Consider the following 14,080-nt stretch of genomic DNA (forward strand, 5'->3'; position numbering starts at 1 on the left):
TGAGATCCCCATTTCCACTCATCTTTGTCACTTTGTCATTGGCGTACAGAACACTCAGTCCCTGCCTGCACAAGTTGTGCTTGTCCAGGGACTTTATTCTTGATGCCTTTCCAGTTGTTGTTCGCCAGTACGCTGAACTCGGTTTTGTCCTACATAAGCAGAATCAACTGTACTGCTCAGAAATGAAGGGAACAAAGTGTTCCTTAAATTGAGGTGTGAACTTATGCACATATAACGGTCAAAACTCTCGCTAAAGCTTTCATTTGCCTGAATGTTTGCATTTACCACCAGCCCAGACCACCACCCTACAGCCCAGCAAAGGGTTAACTGTGTCCCAGATAGCCCCAACCAGCTGTTTCAGCCTTTCACACCTTCTCTACTGCCGCCTGCTCTCCTCCCTGCCTTTTGGACTAGTAAATGAACACTCATTTGCAAGTTAGATAAATCCTTTGAATGTATTATTGATGCAAACAAATTAGCCTGTGGGCCCCAGACAATACCTAATGGAGGCTTGGCTTATGGGTGAGGTGGTTTCCAGCGAGGGCACTGTCAGTGTTCCAGGATTGATGCCTGCTCTTCTGCCCCGTAATTATTTCTCCTACAAATTATTCAGCTCTTCTAATGCAGTTTGGGGTTTAAAGCCTTGCTATATTATTGCAGCCTATGTGATTCCAAGCCTCAATCCAGCCACGTTCATTAGTTTGTTAAAGAAAAAAAGTCGTGGGCAATTAGATAACTGGGATAAAGCCACTGAAATGAGGGGATGCGTTATTATGCTCAGGGTTTATTAAGTGTTGCTTTTTCAAGGATATCGTCTTATCTTGTTGCACACATTTCAAGAGCCTTGTATAAGCCTGTTGACGCATTCGAGCAGAGTGTCGCAAATCTGCTGAGGAATGCTCTGTGACTAACGCGCAAAGGTGTGAACAGATTCACGCAAACCTTGTAACTGTAATCGGCACCATTGTGAAAGAAGGACGGTTTTTAAAGTAGGAGAGATAAGGGAAAGAGAGGACTAGCATACTGTCCTCGGTGATTAGAAGCCAGTATTGATCAGAGGAGGGAGGGGAAGACAGGCTGAGAGGGGGAGGGAACAAACAAGCCCCAGGGCTTGGACCCAAACCCTCTGGTGGCCTCTGCTCTGTTCCTCTCCCTACAAGCTGGCCAGGGCCGTTGGGGGTTACATCAAAGGATCTTGTCTTTCCATCTGTCCGGCATGCACACATTAATACATCCACACATTCATCAAGCCTTTGAAAAAGGCTGTATCGGTGACATTATTTCCACTTGTGTTCCACTGTTAGAAATGTTAAATCAAAGCTGATATCTCATCTACACGGTGTTAAAGAGAGCCGAGGCCTGGTATGATCCTGCGCTAATGATGTGCATCATGTGTCTCCACATCAAAATTTCATATGGTATATGTCATCTTCTGACATATAACATAATCCGGCTCTATCATTATTCATTGGGAATTCTGATCAAGTATTACAACTTATTCTTCATATTATTAATCAATCTTGGGGTTACAGCCCTGAAAATTGGGTGTGTTATTTTTAGGGATCTATCATTAGTGGCTAATTATTTGTAACTGTATCTTCATTTTTAGTAGTCCAGCAGATATCCATGAGATCCAAAATTGATTGCATTCATTTGCAGCCTGGTACGGCGTCCCGGTCGGCCACCAGGGGCAGTTATGAATATTAAAACTTAGTCAGTATGTTTTCATCCACACGATTTGTGCTTTAGGTTTACCTCCGACTAAATGTATTGCAAAGGGATCCTTTACTTCCACATAATTGACGCAGAAATTCTCGCGTCCGCATAAAAGCAACTTTGCTTGTTTTGTCAAAATAATTCTTAATTAGTTGTCCACTGTCTGTCCAAGCCTCCTTTAAGAGCTGCAGACACAAGCCAGGCAAAACACACACACACTTACAGAGCGGCGAGCGGCGGGTTATGATAGCGTGACCATATTTCACCTTAGTATTCAGTGTGTATAGAGGAAGTACTCATTACTCACCGCTCTCTCAGGGCCAGACCTGTGTTAATGCATTTTCTCCTCTTAGCCCCCCCACCTCCCCCCCAGTCTGCACCCTCTGCCTTCTTTTCAGCTGACTGTGGGCTTTGGCAATCTTATTTGCCTTTCAATCCAGATCAATCTCCATCTCATTCTGAGCTCCCGAATCATAAACATTTCATAAGCTCTGACTTGACACTCATACACGGGGTGGTGTCTGGGGGGGCTTCACACTAGAACTGTTGGAACTATCGCCATGTCAGTCCCCTCACGCCATGTCAGACACCTGCAGGCACCGTCACTCGTACGCGCGTATATGAAGCATGTGTGTGATATTTGTCTCTGCGTGTGTGTATGTATTATTCATAAGGAGCCGCATTCATCTCAGTGAGACACCTTCAACAATTTGGAGACGTGGTGTGCTTAACAGCTTAATGTAGTTGCTGCAATTTGGCTCTCTTCTGGCTGATTAGCACCAGCTCTCCTGCCCTCACTCTGCTTTGCTTTGCTCTGGATTATGGTAGGTTGTAGAAGAAACATGGCATCCAAGGGGGCTGAGATGAAGATTTTCCCATTTACGAGACATTTTCAGTTTTCCCATGCTGTCGTGCGACTCCAAAGAGATAAAGACAACATCTGTATTGTTGTTTACCAGTCACTGGTATTGAATTGCAGATGGTTTGTGATCAATGAATCAGTTTTTCCCCATTCTTTCCTTCCATTTCCACCTCATTTTACAGAACAGCAGGTCAGACATTAACTGAGCGTGTGCACACACTGCCAACACTCAGCAAAGCGCCACCTCAGCACCTGTGCTTTAATGATTAATACCATATTGATGGTCTCAATTAATTTCCTATTACACCAGCAGAAGGCTGCGGTCGCTCTGTCTCTGTCACGGCCCTGCACTTGTTTCGGGAAGCCTCTGGCAGCTGCTGGATGGAGATAGTATGTCTCCCCTAACTCTGACAAACAAAAAAATTTACGCACAAATGTTCCCAAGATGAACAAACACAATCACACACACCGCCAGCTAATGAAGCGCACACGCGCTCACATCTGGCATGCAAAGTGATCAAATGACTGAAACTCCTGTGTTTGTGTTGGAGGAAAAACATGCAGGAGTGAGTGAAGTGCTCTACTCTGCAACTGAACTCTCACCTTAATGTGTAGCTACAGCACGTTATAACCTCTGTTATTAACTTGGTCCTGCAGTGACCAACAGCTCTGTCTTTAACGATGTTTTCGAAGCCACAGCCCCCCCCCCACACACACACACACATCTGTAACAATGTGCAGGATCCTGATTTATTTCCATGATGATCTCGCTGTGAGCTGTTATTTGATCCCACATTGCCATGACCTTAACTATGGGTGGATTCTTTTTCTGGATCAACTTGCGGCCAACACTGCCCCTGCAGGGCTGTCGGGGGAGTGACGATGTCGGTGGAGCAGATTTGCAGACTCGCTGCCTTTTCTGTCAGTCTTTTCATTACCTGTTCACATCTCATTCATAATTCTTCTCAGACCAATTGGCTCTTCGGTCCATAAAGCTCTCTATCTGTCATTAATACAAGTTGTTAACGTCTACTTTATTCTTTGCTTCCGACACACACAGACAGCTTCTTTATTTTCCATTTTTCATGTGGATGGTTGCTAGGAAACCATATGAGCGTTTTTCTTTTTTCCCCTGGGGCAGATGTTTGATTACTGGTTTGTATGGTGTGTGTGCGTGTGTACATGTGTATGCGCGTGTGTGGAGGCCAGTTCGTGTGTGTCCCCCAGAGAGAGTTCTTGCCAAGCTGAGCTCTGGGGCTGCTCCAGTATCCAGTCCAGTAATAATAATGAGCCCCTCACCATGCTTGACAGAGCACAGAGCCTCAGCAGTCCTGTAGCCATGCTGTCATCTCTGTGTAAGTCTCTCAGAGATTTGTTTCCTGTAAGTCTATTTAAATACCTGCTAGATGTATGTATTTATGCACATATACAGGTGTCTTGTATGCTCTGTTGTTGGTACATCAACAGTTCTTACTGATGCGGCAACCAGTGTTATCTATTGTTGCTCAGTGGGGCATTGCAGGAGCAGATAGTAGCCAGGTTGGATGATCTTGTTCCTGGACACACATCAGTCCTCCTTGTGACTCCCTGTTTAGAGATGCACCAGCACATCTTTCTTCCCTGGCTGCTCCAGTGAAGTCCTGATTCGCTCACAGACGTGGGCAGAGGCACATAAATAGCACGCCTTGTTGACTGGCATGGGGAGAAAGACGACACACACAAACAAATCAGACCCGGCGCTGATATAAAGGGGAACAGGAGGAGGAAAGAGGGAGTGTGGAGAGATGGTATTAGCTGTGTTTCCTCTTAAAAATGAATTGCACTATGCCCTCGCAGGAAGACACGGAAATGAGAGAGCAAGCGGAATAGACTGGGAAAGCCAGAGGTTCAGAGGTTATTTTGAGGTGGAAACAAAGGAGAAATCATACAAACGTCTACACAGTCCTAAATGAGAGCTCAGTAAGTCCCATTCCCTCCTTTTATTCTGGTTTGAAAGAGTTACCTGTGTGGTGACTGAATATTAGGATCAGTGCCATGGGCTCAGCCAAGGCTATTATTGCAGCCGGATGGGCTCCTGATGGCCTTTCCACAGCTTGCTCCAGGGCATCATGGCCTCTCTCCTGAGACCAACACAACTAATGGAGATGGTTGTGCGCTGGGTGAGAGCCTTAGGAAGAATAAGTAGGCTGTAAACTGTGACTTGAGTTGTGGCAGCTAAATGAACTTCAGTGCTTCTCTGCCAGGCTTACCGCCTGACTTACTGCCTACCTGCCCCCCAGCTTGGCATCCAGAATGCTACTCACATTCAGGCCCGAGAACTGGTCTTCGGGACTTTTATTGAAATGCATGCAGATGCTTGGCACAGCAACAAACACCTCCTTACTCTGCTGCACGGCACAAATAAAATATTACAAAGCAGGGAGGGACCACACATAAAAACACTGGGCCAATCTCGTACACACTCGCAGCTGTAGAAATGTGAAATGCACTCACACATGCACAATTACAGACACAAGAAAATAAGCATGTGCACCTACACACACAGGCACACACACACACACGCTCGCATTCCCCCACCCAGAGTGAAGCAGTTCTGCCCCTCTAAGCTGAGTTATTTAAAGCCTTGCTCTCAACTCCATCGGAGTGATTATGTGCTCCTGAATTAAACATCACAGGCCTCAGCCCCTGGCTTCCTCTGAAACACACTCAAACATGCTGGCCTCTTCCTGTTCCTCAAAAGTTCTGCCTTTCATATCTTACAGCCAGTACACTAGGTAGTGGAGGTAAAGAGGTGGAGTGTGAATCTTCCTTAAATCAGGGCCTCCCGCTGTGCACTAGCGTCTCTTTTTTTACAGACCTTGGATGGAGGCATTTGAGGCAATTGACATCAAGAAACCCTTTGTGAACTGGCTCTTACTCCTGGCCCACACCCACCCAGACATCTTTTTAGCCTGGCAGTTCAGACGGTGGCGGGGGAAGGCAAGGTGTGACCAGTGCAGCGAAGATGAGGTTTGACTCCAGACTCTGGATTTAGCATCTTCAAAATGAAAAGATTAAAATAAAGAGTTTGTCATAGACAGGGGTAAGGCAGTTCATGGGGGTGGGGGGTGGGGGTTCTACGACCCAGACAGGAGCTTCAGGCTGTTTTTGTCTTTTTCACCATGGTTTGACGTGGGGTTTGTTTACCTCAGTGCGTGTGCATACATGTTATTATGTGCGCCTGCGCTGCTGCGTGTCTGAACTAGGCAAGGCAGCATCCAGCCGCCCCCTCATTCCAAAACACACCCTTTGGCAATGAGCAATAAAGGTTCCCAGCATCAAGAACAGACAAAAAGAAGCCTTGTGCCTTTGGAGGTGAACTTGCAGTTCCACAGATTCAGCTGTCCTTGAAATGAGCGGTTTTTGGGGACAAGTGGGGAAGGTCGGTATTTAAGACTGCAAGTTGGCTGCCAGAGGCCAGAAGGCCGCCTAATTGACTGGCACCTCGTGCCATCCATCACTACACCGCTTCCAGGGTAAAAGCCCCCGCGCAGTCAGGGGAGCACAGCTTTAATAACGACTCCAAACATGTGACATATCGATGAAATATTCACATGAAATTACACAGACAAACACCGAGATGCGCGGATACGCGATTCCGGCTCAGACAGCTTGGAAATGCAGTCTAAATAGCAGATGCACTCGGTCTCACACTCACAGCTCATTGCGCTCATTCTGCATGCATACTGATGTGCATACGCCAACGAACATACAGAAATCTGCCTCTAGACACTCATTCACACGCTATTTATGATTTAATGTAGGCAGACGCGCAAGCATAAAGGAACAGATACGTCCACAAACACAAACACTCTGACGCACCCACTTCCCCTCGGAATATTTGTGACGAAGCAGCCAACTGTTGGTGCTTTCATGATGTGTAGCCTGAACTGGATCTCCCTCAAGTCTGCGAGACATATTTTCACAGCCTTATTCTTCACCACCTTTCCTATTTTCCGCATCCCCGTGGAAAAAAGGGGGATCCCACACCGCAGCCCTTTCCTGTATCCTCTCATGACAGGCTCGACCCCCACACCAGTTTTCTCCCTGCACTCCCAGGCTCGTTCTCGCTGAATGAAGCATCACCTATCAATTAAGATGCTCTCATGTTAATGGAGTTTTTATCGCTCCCGTCCGTGGCTTGTGAAAAAGGAGGCCTAGCATGTAGCGAACAACCATGGTGCCGCGCTCTCATCCTTCTTCCTGTCTCTGTCTCTGCATGTACCTGGAAATCTCTTTCGCTCTCCCTGTCTCCTAATGAGCTACAGTCGGAGTGCTGGAGAGGCAGCAACACGGAGCAGATTTGTGGCAGGGTCACAGCGACTTAATGAGACAGCAGACCAACCTTTACCAGATCCCACTCTTCCAAGCATCTTTGCATGTTAAAGTTCAGCTGCAGATCAACATGCACATTCATTGTACATTAGAACCAAACACAGTAATTTTCTCTTTCTCCACTGACATCTACTTCTGTCCTCTGCTCCATTACCCATGTACCCCCCCCCCCCACCCCCCCACCCTTGCCTTTTGGAGTAGAACAGTGTGTATGACTTGAGACTGAGGTAGGAATTCACTCAGAGATTATAGGAGCACTTGCTGCCTCTAAGTGCGTGGGTGCCAGAAAAACCTGTTGCCTGGCTACAACAGCACCTTTATCCTTCGGTTGCGATGGCAATGTCCTGCATATTCATGTGTGTTGGCATATAAACTTTTCCATTTTTGAGTTGAATGTGAATGACTGAGTCCCTTTGTGTGTGTGTTGTGTGTGTGTTGTGTGTGTGTGCTGCTGTATTTTCACGTCTGAGATGGAGAGAGCAGTGGAAGGAGGTGCAGGGTGGCACTCCACCACCCACTCAGCAGGCCTTCCGCCCCCATGGCTGCCTCCCCAAGACTCCTTTAGTAATTATCTCAACATCTATCCATCTGTTCTGGGGAGCTGCAGTAAACATTAACACAACACGGCAACATCAAAATGCTGGCTGGAGACATGCAACATTTTACATATAAGTGATGTTTATGCATTAATGGGCCTTACCACAGGAACCGCTGGCATACGTGCATAGAAATGTTGCCAACATGCTGACTGTAGCGTATGTACTGTGTTCCTACAGGCTCAGGATAACACCCACAGCAGCAAACAAGCTTGTACAGAGATACTAACACCATTACAGCACCGGTACATCCTCATCCTAATGTACACCAAAGGCTGCTGCAACTGTATCCCCCTCATTCTTTTCCATTGTGGAAGTGAGGCTGGAAAGCTGCCCTAAGACTTGCAGGGGAAAAGGTGGGTGGGGGGGGGGGGGGTTACAAGCAGAAGACTACATTACACAATTAATCAATACGTTAATGAGATCTCGTTTTCTCTTGAAAATAGTATCCAGGCAAAAAAGTTACCCTTCAGCTTTTCTTTCTCCCCTACTCCCTGAATACAAACTCCTGATATTACAAAGTGGAAAAAGAAAGCAGCCAGCAGGAAATTAAATTAAATTAGCATCCCAATAGATTTATGTTATGCCTTACATTTTCATTGTGTTCGTTTTCTCTGGGAGCTGAGGTGGGCCTCCGGCCGGGAGAGGGCTATTGGGTACACGTAATAAGGGGGAAGCAAAATAGAGCCGAGTGAAACAAGGAACGTTCTGGAGTGACAGGTTGGGGATACCTAATAATAGAGTGCAGCGTCTGAATCTTTGTGTTGGGAAGAGCTGTAAAGCTGCCACATGATCTCCCCCTTTTGTCATTCTTGCACGTGTCTGCGTGCCCTCATCTTTGTGTAGCTAGGAGTGAAAAGGTAGGAATCAGATGGGAGTGCGGGTGCACGCCGAAGCTGCGTTTGTTGTCTGTTAGGGTATTTAATGAACGTGGCGTTCCCTCTCTCTCTCTCTCTCCCTCTCTCTCTCTCCCTCTCTCTCTCTCTCTCTCTCTACAGAGATTAGCTGCTATTCATACATTCTACATAGGCATGCCTGCATCTGCATATATTCTCAGTAAAGATTAAGAGCATTTTTCTGTTACTGACACAGCTGAAGACGCCATCTTGGGGAATCTCCATCAAATAAGCAACCGACATCCAACGCCAGCAACGTTTTATGCGACTTGTTGCTGCAGATGTGACGCTGCAGCGCTGCTCCTGAGGTCGTTATTATTGCTATTTGTTTGTGTCTTTGTTTCAAAGGCGGCTTGGCTGTGCCAGCAGCCACACCCTGTCTGCTGAAAGTTAAGGAGGGGAAGTGGGAGGTGCAGTTGTAGATTAATGGTGCGCTCTGTGAGTGAGCGCGGACCTACAGTAGCAGCGCTTTGATTTATTTGCCACTTAGTGCTGATAAAGCTTCAAACTGCAGTCACACACGCACACGGTCACAGCATTTTTCACCATCAAGGTTTCCCGAGACCCGTTTCATTCAGCTGCAGGTGCACGCGCATGTGTTCATTCATGCATCAGCATTTGTCCTCCATAAACTGTGCGCCCGCCGAAATTGGCTGCTCACAGGTCACCTGTGATCATCGGAGCTCTTATTTGTGTAGCAGGATATGAGGCCGTGTTTGTGAGTTGGGACCAGCGCAGCAGATGGATGTTTATAATAAATTGGAAGCGATAAGGAGTGAAATGGGAACACTCCTTGTGTGAGTCTGCGCCGTGCTCTGTAATCAAAGCTTTTTGTGATTACAGAAGTGAATTGATGTGACTCGCAGCAGCACCACATTCCTTTCAAAGCCACCTATTATTCATAAGCTGTCAATTTAGGGAATTTGCCACAGTAACCTAGTAACAATTTGCAGGCATCAAGTTGTTGAGTTTTGACTTGGTATATACAGGCAGAGTTAATTGAGGGCATCAGATCAGCATGTGGGAGGACTTGTCAAAATGCTCCGTTACATGAGCACACACTGCAATTATCAGACACACACACACACATGGGCATAAAGCAGCACGCCATGCTGTGCACACAGAAGAACACACATTTGGAGGTGCAAACAGACACATAATGACTGAGGCTGTTTCTGATCCCACATTTGTTCTGCTTCCTGACTGCGTTCTGGCTTGTGAACGTACACGTCTCATCCCGGCCTTTGTTGTCCGCATCCTCCATCCAGAATTTCTAGTTCAGCTCTATTTTCAGCACCGACAATCTGTGTATCACCAACACTCTTTGCTGTTGTAATCTCAAGAAAACACCCTGATCCGAGGCCAACCTCTCCCTGTCTTCACCCACAGAACCCTGATATTGTGCTCGTCCACTATTTGAATGTTCCAGCCATTGAGGATTGTGGGAAACCATGCGGTCCGATCCTGTGTTCCATCAATACAGACAAGAAGGAGTGGGCCAAGTGGACCAAGGAGGAGCTGATCGGCCAGCTCAAGCCCATGTGTGAGTATTGAAAAGGTCCCACTTATACATTCTCAGCACATCAGTCCCAACATTTCTGCATAAAACAGCTACTGCCTCCACTCCAAAGGCCTTAAAAGCTGTTGCATGTCTACAGGCATGGAAAAAGAATTTAACTTAGTGGCTGCTGTGCTTGTCTGAGGATTTAATGTCTTGTCCTATTAGCTGACAGCTGGTACACTAAGTGCCCTCAGCACCTAAGTCCGAAGACATTTTCGGTCAGAGTTCCTGCACTGATGTGCCTGCGTGCTCTCTCTGGAGCCGCCTGCCAGTTATGGTTCAGGGTTCAGCTCTTCCTCTAGACCTCTGGCACCACTCCGGCCAGGCTGAGAGTGCACCTCCTCCCTGGCCCGTAAACAAAGTCAATGCAGAGGAGGGAGCAAGCTGATTATTGATTCATTTTAGTGCGTGGGAGCAAGAATGTCTGACTCACCAGAATTCCCCCCTCCACCCTTTTGCCAACTTTCTCTGGCTGTCTCCCTCCTCAATGGATTGATCCTTGTTGTTATTAGCTTTACTAATGCATGTGAGATGCACTTTGTGTTTTTATGAGCCTCCAGACCCGCACAAAGATTTAGGGAGCATTTTGGGAAAAGTCAGTGTTTGCCTGATGAAGATAATAGATAGATAGATGGGGACTTTGAGTGGCATCAAAGTGCTGCTAACTTTGAAGAGCCGAGTGTGTTTCGGGTGTGTCTGCCAGTGATGATGTAGTGATGGCGGTGAGGTGGCCTGGTAGCAGAGAACCAGCTAGTGCCTTTAAACGCACGCGGGCTCTATACTGTTTACTTTTGATGGGAATCCTGCTTGGTGTTCCATGTGCAGTCATGTTTTATACACCAACCAATGCCCTACTGTACTTATTACATCTGTGGCTTAATGTAAAATCCAACTGCCATTTGCAGTAATGTGTAAAGTCATTAACTTTGGGAGTTGTAGGGACAAATTGGTGAGTGTACAATGCCTTCTAGCTGCCAGGGCTACATGACTGGGCTATATAAAGAGCAAAAATCCCTCTTTCTGTCTTTGCTTTCTCTCTCTCTTCTTCCTGTCTACCCCGCTGTCTTTCGCCTGGCCCAGTAACATGTCAACACAGGCGCAGAGGCGGAGCAACATTGCCACCTAGTGGCCATTTTGAGAAATACCTCATCCCCAGCGTAGAGTCGGAAGACTTGCAACGAAGTTATGCTATATTTTCCATATGTTATGAAGTGTTAGCTTATACATCAGCTTGTAACATGCTATGTTTTTCACAAATTGATCAATATTTTTGAAAGTGCTCATTTTATTGCACATGGTTGTTATAGAGTGAATGAAGCACTTTTCCCTGTGGTTGCTTGAAAAAACAATATACATTATTAATATTAATAAGCCCTAATATTTTACACATTGGCGGTATTTTAACTGATGTCTAATCATCCAAAAAAAACGCCAACACAAAACAGAATTGTGTTTTTTCAGACCTGACTCTCGTCATGACGCACATACACTCAGTCACCAAAACTTTGCCATGCACCAGTGCTAACAATCAAACACACCAGTTATGGGCCCAGGGAAACATGGCCTTTCAAACCTCCTCCTCCCCCTAACTGTCCTCCAGTGTTTCATGAAAAAGAGAAGAAGAAGGAGAAAGCTGGAAAAGAGAGATGGAGGGAGGGAGATAGTGGCTTCACTACTCAGTCACGCTCCGGCTCCGTGGACAAGGCGGCCGGCTTGATTCACTCTTGGTCTAATGCAATAAACACGCAACACTCTCTTCCCAGCAATGCCCCCAGCTTGCTGACAGATAGAGCATGAGCGGCTTTAACAAACACTCAGACAGACAGAAGGCCTGTCTCCAGGCTAGACAGACAGAAAAGAACAGACCACGGACAGGCAGACCGAGCTGGGCATGGCCCAAACTGTGGCGCACATCCCTCGTAGTGCTCGGTGGCGCGGAGGGAACCAGATGGGATGTGTGTGTCCTGCAGATCAGCTGCGTTTTGTCGTGAGGGCTGTGCGATGCTGCCCATGACAGGATGGAGTCATCAGGATGATGGTGATGTGACGGGGTTGTTGTTCGGTGCCTCCGCCGTTGCTGCCACTGGGATTAAACCTAACGGCACGGCTCCTGTCATGTCTCCTTTGCTCCATAACTCGGAAGGAGGAGAGCGGACAGGCAGACACGGTGGCAACTGTACATCAACAACCCCGAGCCTCTGGCTGTGATGCCCATCCAGATTAGGAGGCCTGTGGCACGTCTGGCATGAGGGATCAGGGCAGCAGAGGTGAACAGGGATGGCACGACACGGTGGATGTAAGCTGTTGTATTAGGCTCTCACTCTTGCTCTGTCAAGCCCATCTGAACCACAATTCTGTCCCGCTGCCTCAGAGGGGGGATTCATGACAGTGTTTTTTTAATCTACCAATGGCTGCATTAACTTCCTGTCAGTGGCACTAGCATCATCTCAGTGGCACTGCTGCGTTACACGTTGGCAGGGGATGAATGGTGACTCCAGCCACACGGACTGATAGGATCTCCAGCCTGACAGTGATAATAAACATTTTTTACCCCCGAGTTAATAGCTGAAAACATCCGTCACGTTTGATTGAGACGCTTCCTGTTGTTCGGTAATCAGCCGCACTAAGAGGTCCGTGCTGCCTTTTATCTCAGCCTGATCACAGCAGTTCTGCTGACATCTGCTGGTGACCAGCGCGCAATCTGCCAAAAGATCTTAAAGCTCTCGACTCATATTCTTATCACAGCCTCCCAATTATGTTTGCTAGCTTTTTTCTCACTTTTCTTCCGCTAAGTCTGTCTTTAATCTGCAGCACCCCGCACCCTCGTTCACTCTTTCCATCTCCTTTTATCTCATGAGCAAACATGCGCTAAGCCATACGTGCTCTAAAACGTGCCCACTTTTTAAATCTCTCCCTGCATATTTAACTCGGGGATGTGGTGAAGGGGAAGAAACTTGAATCAAAGCATGCTTGAATTTGTTTTATATGCTTCACTTCTAAAACACCCCCCCCACACACACACACACACACACCTCCACACCGAGGGACATCTTTAAAAAGTCTGAAATAGTCACATCTTTGTCACCCCTGAAAAATTAAAACAATTTACATTAAAAGACCGACTTCCTCCCCGTTCCCATGCACATTCGTACACTGGCGCGAGACATGACCTCCACGTAATATTAGCATTTATAGTGGCGCGCGGTGTGAGCGGCATGAGTTATTCTGGCAGACAGTGAGGACAGAAGCTGGGCGACAGGGTGGACGGTGGTCTCTTGAGCCTGCTTACATCTGTGTCTCATCCTCTCTCCTGGCAGTTCATGGCATCAAGTGGACTTGCAGCAATGGGAACAGCAGCTCTGGCTTCTCAGTGGAGCAGCTAGTGCAGCAGATTTTGGACAGCCACCAAACTAAGCCGCCTCCTCGTACTCACAACTGCCTCTGCACGGGCACCCTGGGTAAGGAGGGGCGAGCCATGGAGTGGAGTATTTAGCTTTAAAATTAACAACGCTCATAAAGATATGGATTATTTACAGCAGATGGAGGAAGTAAAGTTACAGGGGTTGTTGGGTCGTTATTTTGGTTTACTAATAACCTTCAGAGTGTCCTATTAGACGCGGCCCAGCACTTCTCAAACATACTCCCCTGAGTAGTTCTGTAAGGAGTTGGAACTCTCTTCATGCTGTCTCTGTTCTCTTGCAGGTGCAGGAAGTAGCGTGCACCACAAATGTAACAGCGCCAAACACCGCATCATCTCCCCCAAGGTGGACCCCCGTTCTGGAGGCTACAGCAGCGCTCACTCCGAAGTCCAGAACAACGATGTTTCAGAGGGGAAGACCGAGCACAGCTCCCACGGCGGAGGCAAAGGCAAATGCCCGGGGGGGGAGGGGGGAGGCAGCGCACGGGAAAAACGCAACGGCAAAGTCCACAAGCCCACCTTGCTGCACCAGAACAGCACGGAGGTGTCCTCCACCAACCAGGTTGAGGTCCCAGACACCACGCAGAACTCCCCTGTCTCCATCAGCAGCGGCCTCAACAGTGACCCGGACATGGCCGACAGTCCTGTCGTCGTCAC

The 14,080-nt window shown here is 47.4% G+C and overlaps 1 protein-coding gene across 1 annotated transcript in view; it reads left to right on the forward strand.

The window, feature by feature from the left end:
- camta1a (calmodulin binding transcription activator 1a) overlaps window positions 1-14,080 on the forward strand; it is a 223,643-nt gene that overhangs the window by 187,239 nt on the left and 22,324 nt on the right. Inside the window, 3 exon segments of the mRNA XM_057042122.1 lie at window positions 9,834-9,987; window positions 13,323-13,463; window positions 13,708-14,078. Coding sequence (XP_056898102.1) covers window positions 9,834-9,987; window positions 13,323-13,463; window positions 13,708-14,078 — 666 coding nt within the window.

This window comes from Takifugu flavidus, chromosome 8, assembly GCF_003711565.1.
Source record: "Takifugu flavidus isolate HTHZ2018 chromosome 8, ASM371156v2, whole genome shotgun sequence".
Classification (NCBI taxonomy): domain Eukaryota; kingdom Metazoa; phylum Chordata; class Actinopteri; order Tetraodontiformes; family Tetraodontidae; genus Takifugu; species Takifugu flavidus.